This window comes from Nicotiana tomentosiformis, chromosome 11, assembly GCF_000390325.3.
Source record: "Nicotiana tomentosiformis chromosome 11, ASM39032v3, whole genome shotgun sequence".
Lineage (NCBI taxonomy): Eukaryota > Viridiplantae > Streptophyta > Magnoliopsida > Solanales > Solanaceae > Nicotiana > Nicotiana tomentosiformis.
In genome coordinates this window covers 7861511-7876121 of record NC_090822.1, presented here as the reverse complement: position 1 = coordinate 7876121, position 14611 = coordinate 7861511, and the positions used below count along the sequence as shown (strand labels likewise).

General features: G+C 34.0%; 2 protein-coding genes across 2 annotated transcripts; one reads left to right on the top strand and one right to left on the bottom strand.

The window, feature by feature from the left end:
* Window positions 1-2369: 2369 nt before the first annotated feature.
* Window positions 2370-6865, bottom strand: LOC104089376 (probable serine/threonine-protein kinase PBL16). The gene is made up of 6 exons (XM_009594244.4): window positions 6527-6865; window positions 5238-5472; window positions 5017-5158; window positions 4809-4930; window positions 4578-4689; window positions 2370-2940 (listed from the first exon to the last, which is right to left on the bottom strand). Exons 1-6 carry the CDS (start codon window positions 6733-6735, stop codon window positions 2609-2611), a joined length of 1152 nt encoding a protein of 383 aa, XP_009592539.1. The 5' UTR covers window positions 6736-6865; the 3' UTR covers window positions 2370-2608.
* A 1340-nt stretch (window positions 6866-8205) lies between these two features.
* LOC104089378 (probable serine/threonine-protein kinase PBL18) lies at window positions 8206-11983 on the top strand. The gene is made up of 6 exons (XM_009594246.4): window positions 8206-8497; window positions 9158-9392; window positions 9471-9612; window positions 9709-9830; window positions 9949-10060; window positions 11377-11983. Exons 1-6 carry the CDS (start codon window positions 8289-8291, stop codon window positions 11706-11708), a joined length of 1152 nt encoding a protein of 383 aa, XP_009592541.1. The 5' UTR covers window positions 8206-8288; the 3' UTR covers window positions 11709-11983.
* The last annotated feature ends 2628 nt before the right edge of the window (window positions 11984-14611 follow it).

Here is a 14611-nt window from a genome sequence, read left to right as displayed (position 1 = left end):
AGCATACTTGAAATATATTAAAGGTATATTTTGAGTAAAAGTAAAATTATACAACAAAGAAGTTTAAAACTTAAAGAAAATAAAATACTAAAATTCTCATTGTGCAACCTCATTAAAGAGGGATCTATTTTTGAGATATTCTTCTTTCAGAATCTTTAATATATTTGGGTAAGTATTAGTTATGGAACAGAAAAAAAAAAATTATGGAAGAGAGAGGGAAAAGAAAATGTAGTAGAAGTATATTGATGCAGAAGAGAATCCCTTAGTTAATGTACTTACCAAAGTGAGAGTGCTAAAAAGGTAAAAAACAAATGTGCCATTTTTGGAATAAACAAAGATTGCTATTATTTATGAGAATAATGTTTAAAAAGAGAGTAGCCATGTAAAAATCTCTTGTCTGAATCACGAATGGGCCTTAAATGGTACGATATAATTGGGATCTTTGCCCAAATAGCTGACCGGATTTATTATTACTTTTTCTAGTCCTTATATATAATTTAGGAAAAATATCAGCTATGTCTATTTATAATAAGCTTATTACAAAAATTAGTCAATTCATAAAATATTACTAATTTTAGCCAAATTTTATCAATATTAGCCAATTAGCTATTTGTAGCCCCAAAAAAGTCAATTTTGTGCTTTCTTTTGATTGAGTGTTATTAAAATAAATTTGGTACATCTTAAGAAGTCAGTTTTGGGATGATTTGGTGGAGTATTTAGGTTGTTTGAATTAAAAATTCGAAGTGAAAGATGAACATGAAAAAAATAATATGTGTATCACATTGTGTATCACATTGTGTATCATTTGTGTATCACAAAAGTATCATATTTGTATCAAATTTGAATCACATGTATATCTGCATGCGTGATACGTATGTCACAAAATAATTTTTTGAACTTGATTTAAACTACGAATTTTGATACCAAATCACCTCCAATCTTCCTCAAAACTTGTATACTGACTCGTCTATATGTTTTTAATAAATTTCAACAATACCAATTGAAAAATATTCTCTTTTTCTCATCACCTTGTTTGCTACCTCATCCATAAAATTTTCTTTCCGTCTTGCTTCTAATATTGTTGATCACGCTTTAATAATATGGAAGGAGATCTTTGCGTGTGATTTTTGGAGAGAAAAAATCTTATTTATTTGATTTTTTAATTTTTATATGTGCTTGACTAGTTTTGGTAAGTCTATGATTGATGGCTAGAGGTTGGCAAGTTAGAATTTATTTGGGACATTTCTATAAGATTTTCATTTTTATATATGGATTATATACTGGCATATACATATTATATATAAATAAATTTTATATTTTTTGTCAAACTAAAATATTTTTATTTAAGCAAGTAAACTTTGTACAAGATTAAATTACACTCGCCATAATAAAATTACCACACTGTCCGAGTATATAATTTAAGTCCTATTTTATGCTAAAAATAATTTATGTTGGGTTGAAGGGAGCAAGTCTTGTTTGTGGAAATTTTTAAAAAATTTCAAGAAGCTTTTGCATTTTGAAATTTGAAGCAGCAAGGCAGAAGTCATTCCTAAATGAGAATTTATAGGTTGCTAGACTTAACCTTCTCTTTCATTAGGCTATCGATGTGGGATTAAACTATTCTGGACTAGAGTTGTGTAGGATTAGGATGGTTATGGATGAAAGTTTGGATTTAATAATAATTTTGGGACTCAAATATATTTGGACTAGAATAAAGGACTGACTGAAAAGAATTCCTATGTATATACTACTACTTGTTTTGTTCCTTTATTGACTAAGCATCTCAGTCGCCCTAACGGTTTGCCTATTCGGTCCAGCCTCCGCCTGTTTAATAGCTGTTTGGCCAAGTTTCTAAAATCAGCTTATTTTGAAAAGTGTTATTCTCAAAAATACTTTTCAAAAAAATATTTTTAGCGAGAAACTGTTTGTATTTGACTAATTAATTTAAAAAGTACTTTTGAACAGTAGTTAGTGTTTGGCCAAGCTTTTGAAAACTGCTTCTAAGTGTATTTTTTTCAAAAGTGCTTATCAAAAAAGTGTTTTTGGAGAGAAACTATTTTTTTCTCCTTCTCCTCAAAAGTACTTTTATCCATCAAAAAACTTGGCAGTAAAAGCTTACCAAAAGACAGTAATAAAGGGCAATACGATGCACAAGGCAGGCATCTCATGTTCACGCATGATTCGGAAAGGGCTGCACCCTAAAGGGTGTGATATAGACAATCTAAAATACTAATGATAAAACAAATATAATTCTAATAAAACTCAGCATTAAACGTAAAGATAATAATAAGGATAACAATAGCAATAACACTAATCATTATCATTGTCCTTATTTATATCAATAATAGATAGCTCGAAAGAGAATAAGCAGCCCCCCAAAAAAAGAGAAATAAATATAACATGTCTACAATAGTTTGCTTAAAGGATGGGAATATCTCCAATTCATAAGGTATTCAGTCAACTATATTTTTTCTCTACATTGCTGTTTCATGGTTCGCCTTCCGATCATATGGCATTAACTTTACCAATTGCTGCTATATATCTGCTACTTTACGAAATTCAGTTTATACAAAAAGTAAAAGCAGCTAATCTAAGAGGATAGCTTATTCTATTCTGCCTCGTTTTCATTTCTTTTTCGTTTCTCCCACCTCACTCCCATACTCAGTGCTCTCAAAACATCTAAAACATCCTTCATCATTGGTCTTTCTTCTGGTTCCAGATTCATGCAGAGGAATACCAGATGTGTGATATCAAGTGCAGTTGGATGATCAACTTCTTTGAAACATTCATGAACCAAATATTTTTCACAAAGTTTAGCCTCCTTTACAACTGAATTTTTCACACTCACAGGATTCTTGCGAAAATTGAACTTCTTTTTGCTTATCAGCTCCAGAAGTAGAAGACCAAATATATAAACATCAGATTTCATCGTCCGCTTACCTGTATCGATCCAGAAAATATAAGAACAGAACTTCACTTAGTAGAGAAAAGCAGATAAATTATGTAAAAAATATTATGCATATAATAGAAACATCAAATATAATGAAAATTCTCCACGGGAGAACGCTCAAAAGTCATAATTCTAAATTCAGACTTCTTTTCACTAGCTCTTTTCTGTTTCAACCAAAAACATAAAAATATGAGAGTTATTGGCAGAGTCAGCTGCTGAGCTGAGGAGTTTATGCATGCTAATGAACAATATATAGGAACAAGGCACAAGACCTCTTCAGTAGAAATAGTTATCTATGTTGCTTGGACTCTTCAAATCCTTGCTGCAGGGTGTGGAATATCCCAGGATTTGGTCAACTCACTCAACTCACCGTGGGTGCTATGACCGAGAAGTATTGATGATTGGATAGTCGATTTGATTTTGCAGTTTTATGTCATATATATAGTTATATAAAGTAAAAGAGCTTTTTGCTATTACATGAGATATCTTATGAATTAATATTAGGTGTTTTTAAAGAATTAAATTTTATTAGTTTTATCAATAACTTTGTAGAATTCCACTGGGTTTGTCGTTATTGTATCAATAACTTTAGGTACTCGAATATATACTTATATGCGTCGTAATATACATTTATTGTCCGTATCCTGGCACCCGTATCCATAGTCTGATCCATACCCTCGAATCCTAAAGTTATGTGATGAAGAATCCGTTCTCTAGATCAACACCCGTATCGAATACCCGCACCCCAGTCCGAGCAACAAAGATTATCAGAAATTAATATGATCCAGGATACCTAGATAAGAAACTACAAACAATACCAACTTGTACGAGAGATTTGGAATTTTTTCTTGTACAATTTTTGCATTGCAGTTACTGGAAAGATTTGGAATATTTTCCTGTACATTTTTGTGATAAAGTGGCGACCTCATCAACCACAAAAGAGCTACTAAGTAGCTGGTTGTGCTGCAAAGGGAACAAAGAGTTGAAGAAAATCTGGAGGACCATTCTAGCATGTGTTTTATGGACTTTATGGAAGGAGAGCAATCACAGAAGTTTCGAAGGGAAGACATCATCAATACATGTTTCAAAACATAGAAGTTTATCTAATTTAGAATTCTAGTATAATTTGATTGATGCATACAATGGGGAAAAGGTGATAGAAACTATGAAAGAATTTAAATTCTATATACTAACAGCATAAAGACGACCGGTGAATTTTAACATGTGGTAACATGTTAGTTACCGTTTTTACCAGATTACTAAGTAGTACTTATCAAGAGATTTACCTGTAATTACCTAATAAGTGATCTGACTGTGTAACTATCTTTTACACTGCAATGCATAGAACTTATCATTTCTATCAAAGTTTCATAGCTAACCATAGGCTCTGACACATAACTAGAATGTCTTGTCTAACAACTAAACCTAGCTTGTTCATTACAAGGGTAATGAGGATAATAGAAAAAGGGGAAAAAATGCAAAGAAAGGGAAAAAGTGGAGGGTTTTGATTGTCAAACCTAAACCTCAAATAAAAAGTGTTGCATCATGCAATACATAGACAACCAAAAGAAAATCTTTAATCTAGGGCATGAACACATCAGAGATGATGAAGTATGAGAGAACATGCCTGCCCAAACCTCTGGAGCTTCCCTGCCGACAAGATATTTAACAGGAATTTTACAATCGTCGCTCACATGATTTGAAAAGTGACCAAAGTCGAATACTTTTATATTTACTTCCTGCAAGCCAAAACAATGTCCAGGTTCCAGCAAGCCAGTAAGGTAATGACGTGTTAGAATCTTCAAATATCTAAGAGAAATAAAAAGTGCGAGAAGACGACCAAGGGTTCAAACTCAACCTCATCTATCATAATGCATGAAGCAATAACACTGCCAACAGCAACTATCTTTTCATGCAACCATGCCAAGAGATCGGCAAGTTGAGTTGCCACTTTTATCCGGTCATCCCATCCAAAGTCATCTGCGAACGAGAAAAAGAAATCATAAAAAAACACAGAAAATTCGGACTGAACAGTCATTCAACATAATAGTCGAGGTAATAAATACCAGCCAGAAGCACATCAGACAAGACTCTCGTGAATTTTTCATCATAGACAGCTGCAAGCCTCATCTCATAACAGTACCTATACAACTTCAACAAATTTGGATGTGTATTTGCTCTTTCATCTGTGAATAACTCGATCTCGTCCTACAAAAAGAACTCTTGACATCATTTAACTCAAAATAATAGACAAGAAATCAAATTCAGACGTATCTGGCAAACATACACAAAATTTATGTAGGCGTTGGGCATGCTCATCCCCCCAAGGAAGGAGAAAATCCCATGTCTTTACAATCGCCGGTCGTTTTTCAGATCCTTCACCAATGGTGCCACGAAACAATCTTCCTGAAAGAGTCTTCTGAATCAAGCTCTCAGCCTTGAAATCAGTAATGTCTTGCAACTCAGAGTAGCTGCAAAGCTTCACCTCATCAACTATCATGGGCTCAAGTGAGAACTTGAAGCTGCATTTCGGCAACCAGAGAAGATCACTCAGAGCAGAAAGAATAAGATTGTGGATGTCTAGCTTCTTAACTGGTCAAGTGAAATGGGACATCGACAAATTCAGAGCAGGTAAAATTTAATTTTAATAAAAAAGGTATCAAGGTCTTAGGGGCTTGAAGCAAATGCACTTTAATGCTATAGTGAGAAAATATATGATGCAAGAAAAATAACTCTAAATACAAACGATAATAATATTGGCAGAGGAATTAATAAAAGTATAACTTAATGAAATAAAAGTCATGTCAATCAAGTTCAAAGACCATTTAATAAATCTGATTCAGATGCAAAAATGTTGTTATAATTTCCTAATTCAATGTTAGTGATTAGTTTTTTTATTTTATTTTGATAACCTAGAAATCCCCCAACGCCAGAGGCCCACAGTTCGAAACTCGGTGGATTCTCCACTTAAGTACCATGCTTTTGTCCACGGCGGGGTTCGAACCCCATGACATGGGCCTAACCAAAAACATCACGTGGTGTCGCTCTAACCACTAGTACCAAAGCCCTAGGGGCTATTAGTGACTAGTTTTCTTATACTACTAACACTATTTTAATCTTTATATTCCTAATCATTAACATATTCATTGATAACCATTTCTTTTCTTTATAACCGTGGTATTCGGGCTAGGGACTAATTCTACGGGGTACCAACTAACTTTGACCACCAAAACTTGGACAAATGGGGAGAAATCAACTAGTATTTTGCCTCCGCTGGGATTTGAACTTAGACACCTCATGATCTATGAGTCATGGACAACGGGGCAGTCCGATGCACTAAGTTCCTGTTATGCGCGGGTTCCGCGGAAAAGTTGGACCACATTGTACGCAACCTCAAGAGGCTGTTTACATGGCTCGAACTCGTGCACTCCTGGTCACATGGAGACAACTTTACTAGTTACCATTTTGCCAACAACGATAGCTTAGCAATTTAATAATATCTCACTTTGCTAACAAAAATAGGGGATGTGCGTGTGTGTAATGAAGGAGGAATAGCAAGAGAGATAATGAAAATACCTTTGATAGTAGTTGCATTGCTCGTAGAAAAAGGCTAGCATTCCGTTAGCGGTACGATCGGTGAACAAAGGGTGGCGCCAGTTGGGAGACTCTTCCTTGTTGAAAATTTGGTACTGGTAAGGCAAAATGTCCCATTCCTCCAACTTCTTTCGGATCATCTCAAACCCTCCGCTCTTCTCCTCCTCGTCTCTCATCTGAACGTCAGTCATTAGTTTTTTCTAGGGCACACACACACAAAGGAGAACGAACCAAATGGGGGAAAAAAGAGAGGTTTTGGTGCTTGGTATAGCTGAGCCTTGAGAATTTGAATTCATATTAACGGCATACAATTGTGACATTTGTAATTCACAATCCCGACCTACGTTAATAATTAATACATATTTAAATAATTGTTTAAGACATATAAGCAGTGGCGGAGCCACCTTATAAAAAGTTATGTCAAATCACACCCCTTGCGCGAGAAAAATAAATTGTGTAGGTAGGTAAAAAAATTATATGTATATATATATATATATATATATATATATATTATGTATTGACTCCACTTAATTTTATTATATGTTTACTTTTATATATTTTGACAACTCTTAACGTAAATTTTGGTTCCACCACTGCATATACATGGTTCGAACCAAAGTTACCGGATTTAGTGTGATCCGATCGGGGCACTCTAGCTCCGCCCGATGATATTGAACTAAGCAAATTCAACATTCAATGGAATTTTTACTTCTCATCCCTCGACTTTTGAATTTTCAAGAATTTACAAAATTATTTTGTTTCCACACTGTGCGTATTCGACTAATTAAACGGGTACTGCTCCCTCCCACTAGCATAAGTTATTGGACATAAGAGAATAAATTATCTACTCTTTCATAAATCTCAATCCAATTCATTTGACCTTTAAGGAAAGCTAGTTTATCGATTAATTAATTATAACTCGATTTAATTATGCATGTGTTATGTTAAGTTTTTAATGTTACTCTCTATTTTAGGATAATATAGTTCTAAAAAAAGCTAAATATTTCTTACATAAAAGGATAACAAATACACAATTTAATTAATTAAATATATTTAGTCATATATCATAAAAACCAAAATCAGAATTTACTATTATTATAGCACAAATGGGTAGTTTTGTGGTTCTTTACAAATTTATTTTTTATTTTATAACCTTGCCTCTCTTTTTTATACGTATGAGATTTACTTTTACTAAGAGATGTGTTTTCACACATAAGAAATCTAAAAAGATTATTTTCTTAATTTTAAAATTGTAAAGGGGTATAATGTACAAATAACACTAATAATTAATGCACCAAAAGTGCTATATTATCCAAAAGAAAAGTAATACTAACTCCGTTCCAATTTATGTGAACCTATTTCTTTTTTGGTCTGTTCCAAAAAGAATGACCCCCTTTTTAAATTTGGAAATAATTTTGCTTAAACTTATAATTTTACCATTAATGAAAAGTTTTTATAACCATATAAATACTTTGGACCCATTTTCTAATTGTTTAGAACTGTAAATTTTAATTTTTTTTTTAATAAATTACGTGTCAAATCAAACATATTCACATGAATTGGAACGGAATGAACGGGAGAAAAGAGGAAAAATTCTTCTTTCTTTTTTTCCTTGTATACAATCCTTCGGTTTTCCGTACTCAATTATCCGGATTCGGGCCGGGTAGAAAATTCCCTTCTATTTCAAGCGCTCAGCACCAAAACCCTCATTTTCCCCTTTTGTGTTGTGTGCCCTAGAAAAAAAATGACAGACGTTCAGATTAGAGACGAGGAGGAGAAGCGTGGGGGGTTTGAGATGATCCGAAAGAAGTTGGAGGAATGGGACTTTTCACCTTATTACTTTCAAATTTTTAACAAGGAGGAATCTCCCAATTGGCGCCACCCTATGTTCATCGACAGCATCGCTAACGGAATGCTAGCCTTTTTCTATGAAAGATGCAACTATTACCAAAGGTTTTTTCATTATCTCTCTTTCTAAAGGAATAGTATAGGGTTGTGTTGTGCTTATGTCAATTTTTGTCTAGGGTTTATTTTATTTTATTTTTTTCATCAGAGAGAGTTAGGTTCTGCCAATATAATAAATAGTTGTTATAGTTTTGTTTGAGGTGAGCTTAATTAACACCCGAAATTAGCTGCAGTGAATCTGCCAATTTTGTATTGCCCTCTTGCTTTGACTCGCAAGCAATTATCATTTGCAAAATGATATATTAAATTGCTAAGGAAAACCTTTATCAATGAATATAAGTATTAAATAGTTTAGTATAAAAAACTAGTCACTGATAGCACCAGGACTTTGGTTCTGGTGGTAATAGCGCAGCAGGTGATGTGCAGGTTTGGCGAGCGTCAAGGTTGCGAAGCGTACTGGTATATAAGTGTAGAAAGGTAGAGGGGCACACCCATTATTCGTTGAGTTTTGAACCGTGCGCCACCGGCTCTCGGGAATATCTTGGTTATCAAAAAAGGAAAAAGAACTAGTCACTATTGTTGATGTATGAACTTATAACAACATCTTTGCATTTGAATCAGTTTTTCAAAATGGTTTTTGAACTTGATTGACATCCACAATGTTATTATTTCTTCTCCGAATGTTCTTGTATGTTTGCCAATATGCAGCTTCAAGTTCTCAATTGAGCCAATGATAGTTGGTGAGGTGAAGCTTTGCACCTACTCCGAGTTGCAAAACATTACTGATTTCAAGCCTGAGAGCTTGATTCAGAAGACTCTTTCAGGAAGATTGTTTTGTGGCACCATTGGTGAAGGATCTGAAAAGCGACCGGCGATTGTAAAGACATGGGATTTTCTCCTTCCTTTGGGAGACGAGCATACTCAACGTCTACATAAATTTTGTGTATGTTTGCAAGATTGGTCTGAATTTGATTTCTTGTCTATTATTTTGGGTAAAATGATGTCAAGGTTTCTTTTGTAGGACGAGATCGAGTTATTCACAGATGAAAGAGTAAATACGCATCCAAATTTGTCGAAGTTGTATAGGTACTGTTATGAGACGAGGCTTGCAGCTGTCTATGATGAAAAATTCACCAGAGTCTTGTCTGATGTGCTTCTGGCTGGTATTTATTACCTTGACTATTATGTTGAATGACTGTTCAGTGCGAAATTTGTGTGGTTTTAGCACATCCTTTATGTTTTTTTTTCCTCGTTCGCAGATGACTTTGGGTGGGATGACCGGATAAAAGTGGCAACTCAACTTGCAGATCTCTTGGCATGGTTGCATGAAAAGAGTGTTGCAGTTGGCAGTGTTACTGCTTCATGCATTATGATAGATGAGGTTGAGTTTGAACCCTTGGCCGTCTTCTCGACTTTTTATTTCTCTTAGATACTTGAAGATGTTAACACATCATTACCTTACTGGCTTGTTGGAACCTGGAAATTGTTTTGGCTTGCAGGAAGTAAATATAAAAGTATTTGACTTTGGTCACTTTTCAAATCATGTGAGCGAAGATTGTAAAATTCCTGTTAAAGCTCGTGTTGGCAGGGAAGCTCCAGAGGTTGTAGCAGGCATGTTTACTCAGACCTCATCATCTCTGATGTTTTCATGCTTTAGATTAAAGATTTTCTTGTAGTTGTCCATGTTTTTTCATGATGCAACGCTTTTTATTTGAGGTCGGTTTCATCAATTAAACCCGGCCACTTTTTTCTTTTTCTTTGCATTTTTTCTTGTTCTATTCTCCTTAGTACCCAAGTAATAAGCAAATTAGGTTTAGTTGTTGGACAAAACAAACTCTAACTGGAATATGTGTTGGAGCCTACGGTTAGTTATGAAACTGTGATAGAAATGGTATGTTCCATGCACTGCAGTGTAAAATATATTTACGCAATCAAATCAATTATTAGGTAATTACAGAAAAATCTCTTGATAAGCACTAATTAGTAATCTGGTAAAAATGGTAATTAACCTGCTATCACAGGTTGAAATTCACTGATCGTGTAAAAAATCCTTCATGGTGTCAGTGTACGTAACTTAAATTCTTTAGAGTACAATGACTCGATCTTCTGTAAGCTACTAGTAGATTCTATCATCTTTTCCACACTGTATGCATCAATCAAGTTATACCAGAATTCTAAACTAAAATAAACTTCTCTGTTTTGAAACATGTATTTGATGATGCCTTTCCTTTGAAACATCTGTGATTCCTCTCCTTCCAAATAGGCCGTAAAACACATGCTAGAATGGTCCTCCAGATTTCCTTCAACTCTTTGTTCCCGTTACAGCACATCCAGCTACTTAGTAGCTCTTTTGTGGTTGCTGACATCACCCACTTTTATCCCAAAAGTGTGCAGGAAAAGATTCCAAACAAGTTGATGTTGTTTGTTGTTTGTTATCTAGATATCCTATACTGAAGACGTCTTGTGATGCCTTGTTTCTATGCATTGTTCATTAGTGTGCATTAACCGAATTCAATTTTATGGGGTTTGGATTTTGGAACGACGACTTTAAGTACTGATAACTGGGGTTTAAATTTCATATTTGTACATATTTAATGATTTTTTTTAACACAAATACATTTTTTGAGCAAAAGATACTGGGTTCGGCGAACCAATACTCGGGCTTTTAGCTCCGCCCCTGGCATTAACTCCTCAGCTCGGCAGCTGACTCTGCCATGACCCTCATATGTTTTTATGTTTTTTGCTGAAACAGAAAAAGAGCTAGTAAAAAGAAGTCTGAATTAGGAATTATGACTCTTAGCTTCCCCCCTGTGGAGAATCTTCATCATATTTGATGTTTATATTATGTGTATACTATTGTTTACATTATTTATCTGCTTTTCATTACTAAGTGCAGTTCTGTTCTTATATTTTCTGGATCGATACAGGTGAGCGGACGATGAAGTCTGATGTTTATATATTTGGTCTTCTACTTCTGGAGCTAATAAGCAAAAAGAAATTTAATTTTCGCGAGAATCCTGTGATTGTGAAAAATTCAGTTTTAAAGGAGGCTTCACTTAGTGAAAAATATTTGGTTAATGAATGCTTCAAAGAAGTTGATCATCCAACTGCATTTGATATCACACGTCTGGTATTCCTCTGCATGAATCTGGAACCAGAAGAAAGGCCAATGATGAAGGATGTTTTAGATGCTTTGAGAGCACTGAGTACAGGAGTGAGGGGGGAGAAACGAAAAAGAAATGAAAACGAGGCAGAATAGAATAAGCTATCCTCTTGGATTAAGCTGGTTTTACTTTTTGTATAAACTGAATTTCGTAAGGTAGTAACTATAGACTCGATTACTAATAGTACTAGTTCGAAAGGCTCGTTGGAATTGAACCGCTACGGGATTAACATTTAGCAACTTGTGTGGCAGCTTCTTTGTAGAAAAGGGAAGTATTGTGATGGAGCTATGTAGAGGAAGAATGTAGTGCCTGAATACCCTATGAATTGGAGATATTCCAATGCTTTAAGCAAACTATTGTAGACGTGTAATGGTTTGCCTCTTTTTTCCCCTGCTTATTCTCTTTCAGAGTTATCTGATATACAAAGTATCCTAAAGATAAAAGTTGATAATTTAAAGGGTAAAATGGGTATTTAGCCACCGAAAGCTTGAGCAATTTTGTTGAGTGATAGAAATAGTTAAGTAATTTTTTTTTTTGTTAAACGTGACTTTACTAGGTAATTTCGAATGGTAATTTCGAATAGTTGATTGATTTTTGAGTAATGAAATTTATTATCTATGCCGCATCAATCCTCGATTGATTTATGATAGCCAAAAAAGGATTATACTGTAGAGAAATGCCATGTGGTTTATATATTATAGGCTCTGCGGTGCCAAGAATTTATTTCTCCAGCAATTTGATATCCCTTTCAGCAAAATGACATAAAAAAGTACTAGAAATCATTATGATTTTATAAAATTTTAAAAATGTTTAAACAGTGTATTAATAAGTATCAATCAAAGCAAAAAGACGTTTGACTTCTAAAATCAGTATTCTATGAAGTGGAACAGAGGGAGCGATATTTAAGTGGACATAAATCTATATCTACAACAAAAATAACCTTATAATGTTAAGCATAATGACTCATAATAAAAGGACATAATCGAATTTTAGATATTAGCCTATTATCCTATTAGTTTTAGGATATAATACTACACGTTAGGAATCCTATTAGTATAATTACTTTAGGGCGGTCTAATTCATATAAAATTAAACAAGTAAATATCTTTAGTCATGTAATCCTATTACTTTTAGAATATACTTCTTAAAAATTTCTATTACTAATTTAATTCGAAAACGTATTATAATGTTCTATCACTAATTTAATTTGAGAATGCATTATATTGTCCAAATTCATTTAGAAAAAGGAGAGTCTATTTTATTATAAAAGTATAAATACAATATTAATATACCAAAATAGCCCTAAAATATTAAGCGGAAGAACTCATAGGGAAATGACATAACTGCAATAACCTATTTTTTTGGACTACAATACCGTCTTTGCAAATTTTTAATATTTAAGATTTTAAAATTAATAAAATTTGTCTATTACATTCTTATTAAAAATATGTAGGAAGGTTTAATAAAATTAATTTCAGTAGAATCCTCTGTATTGACAATACATTACCACTCCATATTGTCCAATACCAAACAAAATAATATTAAATGGACTGCATAAAGAGTTAAAATTGAAAAAAAATACCCCCACGATAATATATTTTTATATTATATTTGAACTATTTTCCTACTCAAATAATATTTTTTTTATATCAAATTTTCGTGTAATATTGAAAATTACCCAATTATTAAACAACACCTAAGAAAATATTTAAGAATATAAATGTGTGAGAAAGAGAGAAAAAATAGTTTGTAAGAGTCAATACCACTAATAATTCTACAAACATAAAGATCTAAAAGTGAAATGTCATATAAATCTTTTACTCTTTTGACACGACCCCAATTCACCCTCCGTAGGATGTCGTGATGGCACCTAGTCTGTAAGACTAGGTAAGCCTAAAGAATTATGGAATAACATAATAAGAGTCTGAAACTCAAACATCAATAGTTGTAATAAATGAAAACTGCAAGTCAAAGAACTACAATCTCCCACAACTCGGTAGAAACAAGCCACAAGTTTCTAAGAAAAATACTAATATCTCTATACATCAGAGTCTACTAAAATAAGGAAAACAACATGATAAGGATAGAGAGGGACTCCAAGGTTTGCAGGCGCTGACAGATGTACCTTGAAGTGTCCGTGTACAACTAGTTCACTGATACCTGGTCTGATAGGAAGTACCTGGATCAGCACAAAAAGATGTGTAGAAGCGTAGTATGAGTACACCACAACGGTACCCAGTAAGTGCCACCTGGGTAGAGTAGTGACGGGGTCAGGTCAGACCGCACTAGAAATAAAAATAAATAAGGAAGAAATTTATAATAATGTAATGAAGTGATTGAGAAATAAACGAATTATACAGAAAGATAACAACACAACAATTAGAGGTAAACAACATGGGCTCTCCCGAGGTACCGCCTCGTAGTCTCAAAAGTAAATAAACAGTATAGGGGATCTCCCGAGAAACCGCCTCGTAGTACCAAAAGTAAATATGCAGTACAGGGGGTCTCCTGAGGAACCGCCTCATAGTCCCAAAAGTAAATATGCAGTGAGGAACAACAAATTTTCAGCAAGAAATCTTATAGTTAAAGATTTAAATCAAATCAAGGAAAGAAGGTAATTCAGCTAAGCAAGTTGCACATATTGCACGTAAGAGTTAAGGCACGTAGGCATCTGATACTAGGCTAAACATGATCACTACATATGCTAAGGCAACTCAGTTAAAGAAAATAAAAGAAGACTACTCAGCAAGAACCGATATTTCCAAATTTAGCCCGTGTACGTACTCGTTACCTCGCGTACACGTGCTCACATATCACAAAATATTACAACAATATCAAATCCTAAGGGGATTTCTCCCACATAGGGTTAGACAAGCCACTTACCTCAAGCCAAGCTCAATCAGTCAATAAGAATGCCTTTCCCTCAATTTTTCGACTCCGATCGGCTCGAATCTAGTCATAATTAATTCGATTCAGTCAATACAAATTATAGGAATTA